This window comes from Mauremys mutica, chromosome 6 (genome assembly GCF_020497125.1).
Source record: "Mauremys mutica isolate MM-2020 ecotype Southern chromosome 6, ASM2049712v1, whole genome shotgun sequence".
In the NCBI taxonomy this organism is placed as follows: domain Eukaryota; kingdom Metazoa; phylum Chordata; order Testudines; family Geoemydidae; genus Mauremys; species Mauremys mutica.
This window is the reverse complement of record NC_059077.1, coordinates 90,489,047-90,504,836: the sequence shown is the minus strand read 5'-3', so window position 1 is coordinate 90,504,836 and position 15,790 is coordinate 90,489,047. Positions and strand designations below refer to the sequence as shown.

Genomic DNA, 15,790 nt, shown 5'->3' with positions numbered 1-15,790 from the left:
CTGCTGCAGCAGCAGATATGCTGGAAGCTCAGACCAGACTAAGTGTTTTTGGAGCCAGAGTGCTTGCCCAAAATGTACAGGTGGGGGCAGGGGGGAAAGACCAAGACTTAGCAACTATGCAAGGACTCCAGGGAGATCTAATAATGCCACTTGCTGGAACTGTGAGGGAGCCGATTGTATCCTTGCTGGCCCATCTGTGATATAGGGCTTGGCTGTGTGGGGACAGTCATAATTGCTGACGTTTTAAAAAAATCCTAGAACGGGTCTAAGTAGGAGCTGAATCCATCTTGGCTTGATAGGGATTGTTGGCAGCTACAGGAGAAGTAGTGGCAGGGGTTACCTGGTAGCCATCCCCTGCAAAAAGCAGTGTGGGAGAGTGTGCAGCTTGTAGTCCCCTATACAGCCTGTAAGGGTGTTGAGGTCTGTGGGTTCTCCTTCAAAAAGACAGCAACAATGAGAGTAGACCCTGGGGGAAGGAAAGGGCCAGAGATTAATTTCTCTTTCTTATAGGTAAAATCATCCCTTTTTGTGTTTTGAATCTGGATCAAAACCAGCCCCAAAGTTCAGGTCATGTTTGGATTCAGAGTTCTAGTTGGGCCCATCTCTGCTCCTCTCCTTTATGATATTTCAGAGTTCAGAGAGAAACAGAAGAGATGCAGTTTTCTTCTAAAGGGCCGGTAATGACCACAGTTAAAAGAAAAATGAAGCAGTATACACACTTGCATTCTGTTTCTTTTAAGCCTAATGGAGGGTGTATAGAAAAGGGCACACCGCTAATTCTTAATGTAGCTCACTTTTGTTGTTAAAGTGTATTAAGAAGCTAAATGCGAACTTTAGAAAAATTACAGTTTCTTTCTTGGTGTCTAAACAATTTGATCACAACCAAATTGATTAGAGAGACAAAAGAACAGGCCAAAAAGAACCGCTGCAGCTGATCATCCGAATGGCTTGGCACTCGTTAATTTGTCTGTGGCTCTGAACACCTTGTGGTCATATAGGGATGAACTTTAAGATGCTGCAATGGGGTACTGCATGTTCCGTGCTCCAGATTAAATCCTGGAGCTGGGAGATGCAGGCTAATCAGAATCCCTTTCGTCTCAACCAGCTAATGGGTGCCAGAGACTCCAAGGGAGTGGGGAGGTACCTGGTGCCCTCAGTAACTGTCTTCCTCCTTCGCTCCTGCGGCTGTCCCCCTTTGCTGCTGGCCCCATCAAGTTCCTCCAGCTGTTGAGGGTGTGAGGCATTTGTGGCCACATATGGATAAAGCACCATGGACTAAGCGTGGAACTGGGTTCTGTTTCTTGCTCGGCCACTGACTTGCTATGTGATCTTGGGCCAGTCACTAAGCCCCCCTCTCTCAATGTCACTGTCAGTAACATGGAGATAATAATACTTACGTAGCTATCTACCTCACAGGGGTTTTGTGAGGATAAATTTGGCAATCTCTGGAAATCACTTTAACCATGTAAAGCCCAGTGGACCTGAGCTGGTACCCAATGAAACCATTAGGAGTCTTTCCATTGACTTTAATGGGCTTTAAATCCGATTAAATCTTGAATAAGTATTAAATATTGTTAGTGGTGCTCTCATACCTGAGGAAATACCTGAGGCAGCTAGAGAGAGAGAGAGAGAGAGAGACTAAAATTATGAGCAGTAGAATGTTTTAAACTGGAAAAAATGATGCCTTGGAGAATTTTTTTAATGGGTTTTAGCAGAGTCAAAAGCAAAATGTGTCATGGGTCAACTCTAATTATGAGTTGGAATAGGTGTGAAAAACTGTTCTGCAAATTGGTATCATGTTGGGTTGTTTCACTATACATACAAGTGTGTAACATACAGATGGAACCACACCAGTTGAATTTTGGTGTGCAAGCAGTCACATCTATATAAATTTGAAGTCAGCAACATTTCACTACAGATCTCCCATATTTCACAGAAAACTAACAATGCAAAACCTGTTCACTGGTTTTGTGCCTGAGTAAAAAGCATAAAAATTTAATTGCGGAAGAAATTCTATGTTTAGTTCATTCCAGAAATTCTACATCTGGAGAGATCTAGTTGCTTTCTAGCCTTTTGCACCAGTCAGGAAGTTCAAAGGGGCCAGAACAAAACTGAGAATCTGACCCCGGGGGTCAAATTCTGGCCTCATTTAAACTTGTGCAACCCCAGTCAGAAAATGGAAAAAATCTGGAGTTGCATAGGTGTCCCTAAAATCAGAATTGTCCTGGTATGTGTAAGTGCCCACAAATCATGAGGGAACTCCAAATGTGCTGCAGCAGTACCTTCAATAATACTCAGACCTGGGCAAGCTAAGGATAGATTTTCAGCCTCATCTGCTTTTGTTGGTTTAAGTCATATCCACACTAGTTATTTAACATAGATTTTGCATGATCTCCTAGTATTATACATTGAGATGGCAATTAAATCCAAGCATAAAGGGCCATATGCTGCTTTTGATCCAAGTGCACAACTGCCATTTGTGTCAGTGGAGGTTCTATGGATATGGCTCAAGAGTAGTATTTGGCCTTGTTAGTTACGTCCTTAGAAATCACTCAACCAAGCATCTTTTAAAATGTAGACCATGTGCTCAAAATCACGTATGATTGATCCAAGTTAAACATTTTCTTATGCAGTTGCTCTACATTTATTAATCATGAACTAAAATATAAGTATTTTCTTCCTATTTTTCCCCTCATTGTGGATAATATTTTTTTTTCCTTTTGGTTTTCACATGGAGAAAGAAATATCTAGTTTTGCAGCACCTAATGAATTACATGAAAAAGAGTGTTTAAAACTGTGTCACAGAATAATTCCAGTGCTTCTTCCAGCATATAAATCCTGGAATAGTCCGTAAAATTTTGCACAGAGGGTGCTTTTTGTTTAAAAATCATTTTATATAAAATAATCCATATAATAAGATAAAAATTGTTGTGACTTATAATAATAAACTCTTTTTTTCTGGGACAGATTAGAAGCCATTAATATACTCTGATGTTTGGAGCTCCTGCTTAGATAGATGATTAAAAATATTACTCTCTGTTTCATTCTGTAGCAAAATAATTTTTTAAAAATTTTTTTTGGTTTTAGATAGTAGGCCCCAGTGTTAGTGAAGAATATCGGTGTTCTCTTTTCATTGGAAGAATGTATAGATTCATGCTGGGTAAAGTCCTTATAGACCCTGTCTCCGGTACAGGGACAATCGTGTTTTTTGTAACTAGCTTGAGACAAGTTCAGCTAACCAGCTTCAACAAACATTGTTGATTTATGTGCACACAGCGGCTTTTAACGGAACCACATCTACCATGGTAGTATCTGTACCTGAGAAAATCTTCATAACTATCCCCCAGTGCCTGAGCAAGAGGTAGAGGGCCTGGAGGAAATGCACACACAGGAGCACGTAAGGCAGTACACTCTGAGGTGTCCTGCACAGAGAGCAGGGAGGACAGACCATCAGCCAAACCAATTGAAAGGATCTTATCTACACTACAAAATCAAAACCAAACAACAAAAAAATGCTGTACCAGTTACAGGAAATTTACTGTTTGCTAATTTAGAGTATGTTTGCACAGGAGCTGTAACATGTAATTTTCAGCATAAGGAGACATACCTGCATTAGTGCTGATAGAGTTAACCTGCTAAAAATAGCCATGTAGCTGCAGTGGCATGAGTGACAGGAGGGGCTCGCTGCCCTGACTATGATCCTGTCTGAGACCCTGCGTTCATGCCTGGACACTTTCTTTTGTTTTGCAGTATTTTATGGTTGCCATAAAACGTTGCATTAGTCTTGTAGTCATGAGCTACCTACAGTGGTAAATAGTTAATTCTGTTAAAACTAGAACAGCAGCAAAAATTCCAGCAAGATAACACATGCAGTACAGATTAATCGTCCCCTTCTCAGACATGACAATGTTTTTAAAGTATTAACATGTATTTTTTATTATCTTTCCCAGTGTTGAATTGGATCCACATATCAGGGATTGTGTTCAGACATATATTCGGGAGTGGCTGATTGTGAATCGAAAGTAAGTTACATATTTGCAAATTAAACAGCAAATACCTTGCTGTATTTTAACATAATACTTGTTGTTATAACTAATCCCACAGAAGAGGATTTTGAATTGCTGAAGGTAAGAGTGCATTTTCAGTGTGATTTTTAAATCTTTTTGTTTTGTTTGGGCAGATGCACTATAGTTAAAAATTCTTGCTGCTGCTTAGTTTTTTGATAGAATAATAATAAATCCAAAGGGAAGTATTTAATATTAAGTGATGAATGATTTCTGTGCAATATGAATAGTGTATTTATTATACTACTCATTTTTAATTTGCACACAATGAGCCATGTGACTATTTAAATAGAGTCACATATTCCACTTCTGGGAGGAGATGTGAAACGGAGGTCCTGATCACTAGTGGTCATTAAAATTCCCATGACACCATTCACAAAATCCTGACCAAATCCCAAACTGACTAATAACATTCTCTCTACTTAAATTCTGTCTTCCTTCTAAATATGACAAGGTACTCTTCATTTCCTGTCCTAAACTATATGTGGTGTTGCTGTCTGCTGTTAGACCATTTTTCTGTTTCACCCCAGGGATGTTTGTAATTCACTGGTGGATGAAGGGAATCCCTGTTAGTAGTTTAGATGTTATTTAAGTTTGTGAATTGCTTTGGGATCCGTCAGGGTAAAGATCTCTAGATAAATGTCATTTATATCATTATAAGTAAGATGGGGTACGGAAGTAAAAATATGTATTTCCATTGAGTTCAAAGATATATACACAAACTTAAGTGTTTATATAGACAACTAGTCACGGGCTCTGATTGCAACTCATGTGGAGATATCTAAACTAGTTTTAATCTAGTTGGTTGGGTACTGGACTGGAGCAGTCAAGCTGAAAGGGCATGGCTTTAATGTTTACTAGCTGCCCAAGTAATCACCAGGGTTCCAGCCAGGCTTGTACAGCCTGTGCTGAAGCTGGTGCTGTCACAACTTCACTGCTCTGGCACGTGAGCTAGCTAGACTAAAGCTAGTTCAGGTACGTCTATATGAGCAGCAGTCAAACTCTGTGAGTGCAATGTGGACATACCCTTAGATTAAAGACTTTTGTAGGCAATAGAGCTTTTTAGAGTCTTTATTTTTAAAACATTTTGTTTTTCAAAATGCTATTGAACCAGTATCTCTAAAGATTTGGGGAGAGGTGGAGAAAGAATTACATCTGTCCTGCTGGTTTAATTTCTAAAGCTCGGTCGCCTTTGTAGGTTTCGCCAAAGAACCAGGTTTCAGAGATTATTTCAGAATCTCTTATCAGATAACAGATTGAAATGTTTTTCTGGACCAAAGCCAGAAATATCATTTATGGGTGGACTTCCACTGCTGCCAGAACATGCCTGTGCACTAGAAACAGTTTCTTGTGGAGTGTGTCAAATAATCATCAGGATATACCAAGTGCAGTTTGTTCAAGAGCAGTATTAGTCAAGTAGGATTTCTGGATTTACCCCCTTCAGCAATAAAGCGGTTAGCGATCTGTTTTGTACTTAAACTAACTTATTTGATATCATCAAAATAACTGGAAGCAAAATGTGGATTGAAATTGTGCTGTGTGTGTCATTTCTTTAACCTCAATTTAGAATTTTCACATGAACTGATTTCCACTGGAGACTTGAAAGAGAAACATGTCAGTAGCCTAAGCATGAGTTCTGTGTGTCTGTCTCTCTCCCATGAGAATTGACTGCAGTCATATGATCATTAGCATACTGTCAGAGTCAGCTGCCTTGTTTCAGATAATACTTTGAGCAGTTGCAAAGCTATTTCCTCAGTTTATATTGGTCAATGCAATTCAAGGTGCAAAGTCAGTGACGTACCTTTTTAAGAGCCCCATTAGCAATGGCCTGAGAGTTGCTAAATGCTTCAACTCCCCTTAGCTATTTTGAGGAGTATTTTAAAAAACATTAAAGGGAGTCACAGGTAGGACCTGTGCTCTGCCTACTGTGGGTGTCCAGGCTGAAGTGCGTTGTTTGTTTGCAACTCCTTTTATAGCAATTGGTAAATTAATCCTATCATATAGATGGGCTTGGCTGAATTCCATTTTTATTTTTTTTGTCATTTCAAATTTTTTATTTTCAAGCATTTTAAAATTATTTTTATGGGTTTAAATTTTCTCAGTTGCACAAAACTATGGGTTTTAAGCATTCCCCCATCCCCAATTTTTATTGATCTGAATTTTCACAGTTGCAGGAAATTCAGGGCAGGATTAGGGGTAGGGCTGCCCTGACAGTGTGCCTGAGGGGGACTCCCCACGCTGACAGCAGGCCCGCAGGGCCTCCCAGCACAGGCGAGAGTAGGGTAACCACCTTTTCAAAATTCTAAACGGGACACATGCAGAAGCCCTGCCCCCTCCGTGGCCCCACCCTCTGTTTCTCCTCTTCCCTTTAGGCTTCCAGCGTGGCCATGAGGCGGGGCTCTAAAGTCTCTGCATGTGCCCCGCCCCCTGGCCATGCCAGGAGCTGAGCCGGGCAGTAATAAGAGTGGTAAGAGCTGCCCAGGGAGCCTGGGATGCTGAGGGGAGCCACAAACTCTCTACTTGCCTGTGGCAAGGGGTTGGGGGGCCCCAAATCCTGCCAAGCCTAAATATAATTTTTAAAAAAGGGGACGATGGGATATTGAAACTGGTTTGCTTGGGTGAGGAGCAGTAAATATTTGACATCTGTATAGAACCTGTCAACTCCCAAATGCCCCAGATTACACCCAAATAAAATAAAATAAAAAATAAAAATAACCCAGCCAAACCAACAGAAGAAAACATTAACAATGTTCAGGTTGCAGAGTGAAACATTCAGGAGTGTGGAAGGCCAGCTGAAATTCTGCAGACAGCCTTAATTCTGGCCTCTATGGCCCATCCCTCACTACAATACAGGCCCACACCTCTGGGTCCAGCCAGGCAGTGCATCCCTGATCCTGGGAGCAGCTGAAGGCCAGTTCTGTTCTATATGGTTCTGCAGTTCATACATAGACTATTCACTAAGGTTAATAGGAGTTTTAGGTACATAGGTGCTGGAGAAATGGGCTCTAAACTCTTATGAGCATTGGCGGATTCATTTACACATTGTCACACGAGTCACAGGTTGACAACTTCCTATTTGCAAAAAAACGAACACCCTTGCCCCACCCCCTGGTCCCCCTTCTCTGAGGCCACATCCCCATTCACTCCATCCCCTCCTCCCCCCGTTGCTCGCTCTCCCCCACCCTCGCTCACTTGCTCATTTTCACTGGGCTGGGGCAGGGGGTTGGGGTGCAAGAAGGCTCCAACTGCGGGCTGTAGGGTGGGGCCAGAGATGAGGAGTTTGGGGTGCAGGAGAGGGCTCCAGGCTGGGGCAGGAGGTTGAGGTGTTCCTGGCCAATGGGAGCTACTGAGCTGGCGCTGGGGGTGGGAGCAGCGTGCAGAACCCCAATGGCCATCCCTCCACCTAGGACCCAGAGGGACATGCTGACAGCTTCCTGGGAGTTGTGCAGAGCTGACTAGGGAGCCTGTCTGTGCTGCCAACTGGACTTTTAATGACCCAGTCAGTGGTGCTGATTGGAGCCTCCAGGGTCCCTTTTTGACCAGGTGTTCCATTCAAAAACCGGACATCTGGCAACCCTAGAGTTACTAATGATAATGCATTTCACTCTGAATATCTACACTACACAGAGCATCGATGCTAGCTAACTGTGACTCCCTTTACAAATTCTTTTTGGTAAATGCCCTGCAAGTTTATGCCTCATTTAATCAATAAAGGAACTACCTTGTAAAATTTGTCCGTGTGCACAAATGGACTAAGCTGTAAAGTAATAGAGACAGACAATAGCATATGTAGAATATTACAAAATGCTCTAATGAATTATGTACATATAGATGTAAATGAAGTCATACAAATACTGTACATGCATGCTCAGGCTTATGGTATGTTTTACTATCTTGGTCATCCAGGTAAAGGGAATAATGCATATGTGTTTTTAGAGAACAGTTGTATCAAAATATTTGAGGAATCAAAGTAAGAATTGGGAGCCAGAAAATATAGGTTCTGTTCTGTTCCTGATTTTGCTACTATCTTGCAGTGACCTTGAATAGGTTATTTAAACTATGCATTGGTCAATCTGTAAAAAGATAATAATAATACACAATTTGGAAAGGCATTGTAATATATAATATGGAGCGATACCTATCTCATAGAACTGGAAGGGACCTTGAAAGGTCATTGAGCCCAGTCCCCTGCCTTCACTAGCAGGACCAAGTACTGTCCCTGACAGATTTTTGCCCCACATCCCTAAGTGGCCCCCTCAAGGATTGAACTCACAACCCTGAGTTTAGCAGGCCAATGCTCAAACCAGGCTTACTTAATATTTATTAAGTGCTTTGAAATCCTCAGATGTACAAAAGTATTTTGCATGTGTATATATTTCTGCTGCATATATATAATATGTATATGTGCGTGGACACATGGTTGGCTCAATGCTGAGCTGAGAATGAGTTGAGATGTATGCCACTCAAAGGCTTCTCTAATTTATGCCTGGCCAACCACAGTTCCTTGGGCCCAATAAGTAGAGCAGCGGTTCTCAAACTTCATTACACTGCGACCCCCTTCTGACAACAAACATTACTACATGACCCCAGGAGGAGGGACCAAAGCCTGAGCCCCAGGCGTGGGGGGCCAAAGCCAAAGCCCATGGGCTTCAGACCCAGGTGGGAAGGCCTGTAACTTGAGCCCCGCAGCCCAGGGCTGAAGCTGAAGCCTGAGCTCCGCTGCCCAGGACTGAAGCCCTGGGGCTTTGGCTGCAGGCCGTGGGGCTCAGACTTTGGCTTTTGCCCCAGGCAGTGGGGCTTGGGCTAGGGCTCCAGCCCCAGTGAGTCTATTGCCAGCCATGGCGACACCATTAAAACAGGGTTGGGACCCACTTTGGGGTCCCAACCTACAGTTTGAGACCGCTGACATAGAGGACTGAGGAGCTCTCTTCACACCCACTTTTCCTCTAAACTGGAAGCTGCAGGGAGTGGTGATGTACAGCTGAAAGGAACGGAAGAGGGCAGGGGCGGCTCTACCTTTTTGGCCGCCCCAAGCAGTCATGCGCGGGAGATGCCCTGGAGCCGCGGGAGCAGCGGACCTCCCGTGGGCATGACTGTAGAGGGTCCGCTGGTTGCGTGGCTTGGCTGGACCTCCCGCAGCTGCGGACGGTTCGCAGGTCCGGCGGCTCCGCTTGAGCCGCCGCAGGCATGCCTGCGGGAGGTCCAGCCGAGCCGCGGGACCAGCGAACCGTCCGCAGTCATGCCTGCGGGAGGTCCACTAGAGCCGCGGGACAAGCGCCCCCTCCGCAGTCATGCCTGCAGCAGGTCCGGTCGTCCCGGGGCTCCGGTGGACCTCCCGCAGGCATGACTGCGGCAGGTCCGCCGGCCCAGCCTGCCGCCCCCCTGGAAAGGGCCGCCCCACGCGCGTGCTTGCCGCGCTGGGGTCTGGAGCCAGCCCTGGAAGAGGGTCAGAAGATCTAGGAAGCAGATAAAGGGGTGGTAGAAAAACACTCTTCAGGGATGTGGATTAATGAGGCAGCTAATGTCATTTGTCAACTTTCTCCTAAAAGAAATTGGAATGTTCCTGCGAAGAGAGACGAGGGTGGAGGGGGGGTTGAAGAAGAGAAAGAGATGTAGAAGAGGCAGCAGAAATTATCAGATCAGGATTCAATCAGGGAGGAAAAATGTACTTGCTTAGGTCTGGTCTACACTACAAACCTATGAATAGAGCTGCATCACTCAGTGGTGTGAAAAATCCACACCCCATAGCAACATAGTTATACTGACCACTTATTTCTGATGCTCCCCACTGCAAGTTTTTCCATAATTGTCCAGTGGAGGTTTCTTGCATGTTATTGAATACTGGCCACCATCCACGACTGGATAGCTGGTAGGTCCATAACTGCTGTCATTCCCCCACCATTGACTGGGAGTGTGGCGATGGCTCTGGGGGCTGTTCGGCCCAGAGGCTGCTATAGCAGTTGGGAAGGCTCTGCTTTTACTCCTTGGAGGGGGAGTGTCTTCTTCTGGGCCAGCAGTCTGGGCTGTTCACTGAAAATAGGGCTTGTCACTTTGTCAGTGTTAAGTGCCATCATGTGGTGATATTAGAAAAACTTTTCAAAATGAGTATTTTCCATGAAAATTTTGGAGAAGCAGGAGGAAAAAAAAAAAAGTAATTTCTGGTACCTTCAGTAGTTGACAAGAAAGTTAAGCACTTGAATAATTAAAACTGTTTGCTGAGGTTTTGATGGTTTCTTGCTTTACCTCCAGGAACAATAAAACCTCTTTTTGAATGTTAGGGGCTTTAAAATAAAACAGCTTAGAGTTCCTGTCTATCCTCCTGGGTGATTAAGGCAATTCCAGAACAAGGTCACACTCAAGGAGAGCAGGGATGTCAAGGAATGGTGCCTTCTCTTTTATGACTTCATTTTACATTCTCAGTGAACTGGTAAACAATTAAAATTAAAACACATTGGTGCATATAATTCAGTTACTCCCCAAATGTAATGGCAAAAAAAGTGTCTTCCTGATCCATAATTACTTATTATGACTTATGCAAGGCATCAAGGCATTAAGGTGCTTAGTTTTTGCTTTGGAAAGGTTATGGAAAGGAAGCTGAGCAAATCAGAATATTGTAACTGAGAGAAGGAGAATGGCTATAAAAAGTTAGTACAGAACATATCAAAATGTATGCATTCCTGAGATGGCACTAAAAATGTCACTCGGATACTTCATAAATATCATGCTGAATGTAGAAGACTTTACTGTTAAAATTATTCAACAGAGCTCTGAACTCATTGAATTTCTGTTTAAATGACTAATCCTGTTTCATGATATCTACTTCCTTATTCCTAATTTCTCTCTTGAACAATGTTATAAATGAAACCATGACATTGCTACAGTATTTGGCACAATTGCCAACAGCAGCAGGGAATAATTAGCACCACAGCAGCCTTCCCCAAATATAGTTGAGTTGTGCTATGGAATTTGTTGCCTGCTGAATTAGGGTTCAAACTTGCTGTGGTTTTACCCTTCTGATCTGCAGCATTTCATCATTTTATGCTCCCTTTTGCCTTCCATCCTACCTCTTTATATGCACTTCACCCAGAGATCCTGTTGCTTGTCAAAATTGTGATACTTAAGCTGGGAAGTGAATCTGGGAGAGCAGTAGTCTGTACTGTTCCTTTCTGGCAATTAGTTTGCAGTATGCCAGCAATGCCATTGTTAGACATTTCTGTTTGTTTTCCACAGCAAAAGGCCACTGAGTGAGCAAGCTGAGTGTAGATGAGACTGTGCCTGCCTTTTATCATATCAAATACAGAATGTATTGGGTGTGCTACATTAAATAAAATACAAGGGAGTGCCATTTGAAACAAACAAAAAAAGCAGCATGTGTCTTAGGATCAGCACATTTATCTATGCATAGTATTGGGAGATCATCTTTGTAGTATAATGGGTGGCTCTGGAGGAAGAGGGTCAGGACTCATGAGGTACCCAGTTTGATGTGCATGCAGGCCAGGCTGTTCCTGAACGCATATCTTTCAGCAAGTAATATTGGCCTCTCGGTATCCTCAATAAAGATCTCATTCTTACAGCTCTGAAGGTTACTAAATATCCCTTCAGAATTAAGAGGGAATTGTAATGTATAATAAGTCTTTGAATAAATTGTACTTCTTAAATCAACCAGACCAACCAAACAATATAGTAGAGTTGTGCTATGAAACTTGTGAACTGAAGAGGTCTCTTGGATTTTGGTCAGACTGCTTTATGAGGGTGCGGTCATTTTCAGTCCCTGATTAAACTAAGCACAGTTCCAGCTTCCGTATTATTTACTGCAAGACAACACGCTGTCCTAGATCTGGGATGCGTGCTGATTCTGACACCTGTGAGATGGCCTTTAAAAATAAAATAACAAGAGATGCCATCATCTCATCAATGTCATTGTAAGTCCTGAATTCATTTCTATGGCATATCTTAACCTTGTTGAGGCAGTTAGGATAATATTTTCATTGAGATGCACGGGAATGTAACTCATGATTCCTATAAATTTTAACATGGGCTATGCAGATGAAACCAAAACAAAAATACTAGGTTAGATCAGACCTAGATTAGACCTAATGGTCTGATTTAAACCCAAAAAGAGTACTAAATGTGACTTGTAAAGGTCAGTATGCAAGACCATTCCCCTAACTGCATTTGACTCACCAATTTGCAACATATAGGGTTCCAGTAACGAGAGAGCTTGGAGTCACACGGCTATCTGAGCTTGGACTCGGGGTGGGGCAGGCTTGAGCTGGTGCCACAATGTCCACACAGCTATTTTTAGCATGCTAGTGCAAGCCCCACTAGCACAAGTCTGTCTGCCTAGGCTGGGAGGCCTTTTGGTACTACAGTGATGATCATGGCAGAAGAACCTAGATAAAATTGAATGAATTCCAACAGCATACCTTACAAGTGGCATGTCACACACCTCAGCTGCTTATAGAGTATCTAACTTAAACTATTGTAACCATCTACACCAGTGGTTCTCAACTTTAGTTACCATCGTGGGCCACATATGTGACCCATGATGTGTTATGTGGGCTGCATCCAATACTACCTGTATGGCCCTGAAAGTGTCACATGGGCCGCAGCTGTGTGCTGATTGGGCTGCAAGCTAAGAACCACTGACCTACGCTATCATTGAATGTCATTAAACCTTGGATTTTAATGCTGTAATGTAAGTGTCAGTTCACTGAATGAGTCCACTTGCAATCCATAGTAAGTGAATGCTTTCTTCTACAAAGTATACTGCAGTCTTCTATAATAATATGCTGAATACTGCCGTGTCACTATTGTGAGACGTAGTGTTTGGAATCCTTACTGTAAAACACTCTTGTCATCAGGGTTTGCTGGATTTACAAATTATTGCACTCTAATATACTAGTATGGATTATGTCAGCACATGCTGTACCGTAGGATCTGCTTGACACCTAGCAGTGGTTCTTATTTAAAGTGCACATTCCAACACATCCACTAATATGTTTCTTTGTTTGACCTCTTCGGCATTTGACCATTGTGGTCATTAAAGTCATATTTTGTTGATAACATTCACAGATAGGATTTCTTATACAGACTTTTCTTCCATACCAAGTTTTGATGGTTTTGATACTAAATAATCACAATTTATTAAATTATGTTTTGGTTATTGGAGGTGCTACCACATGCTTGTTATTTTTCCTCTCTGCTTTTATCTGGCTTTTCAAAAATCAGAGTTAACGATATATTTCCTACTCTGTATAACTCTACAAGTGCACAGTTTGAAGATGCCAAATAGTGCTGGCTACTTGTGCTGGGTTGCCTTAGATGTGTCTTCTGACGCAGCAAATTGAAGCTGAGGTACCATAACAGCAGTTCAGAAGAGACCAGTTTCTAGTGTGTTCCCTATAATGTAACTGCACCAGCAGGGAACCAGCCAGAATGCAAATGTTCCTAATCAGGGTTCTGAACCTTCAAATCAAACCCTGTAGGAGCTGGAGCCTTTGAGGAGCCAGTTGTAGGAACTGTGCCCACATCAGGCTCTTCTGTTAACTACACTGGGTAAGAGCTGAGATGCAGTGCTCCTTTCTCTGCAAATAGTGATATAAACGTAGGATCCTTTTAAAAAACATTATGATGAAAAGAGCCTGCAAACAGAGTGGTACCCCAAATAAACATTGCATTCTTTAACCCATTAAAGCAGTGCCGCACTGCCCTCGTGCAATAATACTTCAAACGGAACCTTTTTTATTTACTTACTTTGTTTTTTATTTTATTTTCATTAACTCTCCTGACATCCTGACTGGCCGGCTTGTGTTGTTTAAAGAAACCAAGGAAATTCAGAAACTTGCACCTTTAAAAAAAAGGGATCCCGAAGGGATTTTCATAAGACCCTTCAAAAACAAACGTTCGAATCGGAAACATTGGATTGCAATGATGCCAGCTATCAGGTATTGTTCTTCGTCTATTTAAATTATCAGAGGGGTAGTTAGTCCGTGTTAGTCTGGATCTGTAAAAGCAGTAAAGAATCCTGTGGCATCTTATAGACTAACAGACGTTTTGGAGCATGAGCTTTCGTGGGTGAATACCCACTTTGTCGGATGCAAGACGACAAAGTGGGTATTCACCCACGAAAGCTCATGCTCTAAAACGTCTGTTAGTCTATAAGGTGCCACAGGATTCTTTGCTGTATTTCAGTTAGATTCTCAAATATCCTACCTTCCTTTAAAGAAGGCTCTCTAACCAATATAGTTATTTGTATGTTATGCTTTGTTTATGTTTTGCAGTATAACTCCAATGTGCACATTGTTTATGCATGTATGCCTTTAAGGCGAAGTTCTGTAACCACTGCTAGAGTGCAAGTATGTTGAGGCAAGCTCATGGCATTGATGAGTAAAAACCCCTCCTAGCACCAGCCAGGCCCACTGCACCTCAAGGGGTGTTGACCTCAATAGAGGGCAGGCAGTGTTGCATCTGCGACTGTCCCCCTGAGTTTTCAGCCCCCGTGTATGCATACACATGCAGCTTTGGAGCTTGATCTTGCACCATTGAAAACAGTAGAAGTTTTGCCACTGTCTTCAATAAAAGCAAGCCCCGCTGGTGGAGGAGGATGACGTGTACTGCTTCACTGTTTCCCTGGACTGCACTGACTGTGCTGGCATCCAGCTGGGGTGATGTAGAAGGGAAGGATTTAGTTCTTTTTGTTTGCCCCCCTCCTTGGAGAAATTATGTTGCAGAGGTGGCTTCTGCCAAGGTCAGGAGCAGCAACTGACACTGACCTGGGATAAATCTGGCCCAGTGTAGTTGAAGTAATGGAGTACAAACCATATTACTGTTATTGTTCTAACCTATGCGATTACCCGATTCCTTTCTGTTTTCAAAAGTGAGCACAGATAACTCTCTTCCACCATTTTTTACCATCCTGTCGTCCTTCTTGAGCACAGAGCCAAGTTAAAAAAGGAACTGCCTAGATCACTAGGCTTTTGGGTCCCATATAGTCTCAGCAACTCATGTCCTGACTTCCCTCACACCTCCAAACTTTTGAGTGGGACTGGAGGGGGAGGCAAACTGCAACTGGTTCTTCCCCTCCACTCCTAGCAGTGGGACTGAGGAGTGAGGCAGCTCCTATCCCATTACCCCCTCTCTTGAACTTTGGGACCAATGAGGAAGGTAACTCATGGCCCAATCCTCCCAACTCCCCTCCAGAAGCAGGCCTGGAGAAGAAGAGGCACACAGCCTAGCTTCTTCACCACTGCCCCAACTCTAGCAGCAAACGCAACTACACAACCAGAGTTTTTACTTGGGGTCCTTTTAAACAGTAGTGCCAGCTCATGAGTACTAGTGTCACCATACCCAGTACAGCTCCAATCTCACACTGTAACTCCCAGCCACAGTGCAAAGAAATCTAAATGATACAAAGTGGTCTAAAAGTCTTCAGTAATGCATAATAGAGCAATTTTACAAAGTAACTGTAATATATTATTATCTGTTATTTGTGGTAGGACCTAGAGGTCCCAGTCAAGAACTGAGGCCCTGTTGTGTTTGGCACCGTACAAACACATAACAGAATCACTGCCCCTTCCCCAAAGAGTTTATAATCTAAGCCTATTATGAGAGGCAGCAAGTGCAGAGTACAAGGAAACGGAGAGGACCGAGTCGTGTAATCAGCCATGGTCATAGCACACTGTCTGCCTATCTGTCGCCAAATGTTATACAGGCCTAGCAGCATG

The 15,790-nt window shown here is 43.0% G+C and overlaps 1 protein-coding gene across 1 annotated transcript in view; it reads left to right on the top strand.

The window, feature by feature from the left end:
• The window catches only part of DOCK8 (dedicator of cytokinesis 8), a 144,007-nt gene that overhangs the window by 39,951 nt on the left and 88,266 nt on the right, over window positions 1-15,790 (top strand). Inside the window, exons 7-8 of the mRNA XM_045020497.1 lie at window positions 3,951-4,022; window positions 13,888-14,011. Coding sequence (XP_044876432.1) covers window positions 3,951-4,022; window positions 13,888-14,011 — 196 coding nt within the window. The remainder of the gene's footprint in view (window positions 1-3,950; window positions 4,023-13,887; window positions 14,012-15,790) is intronic.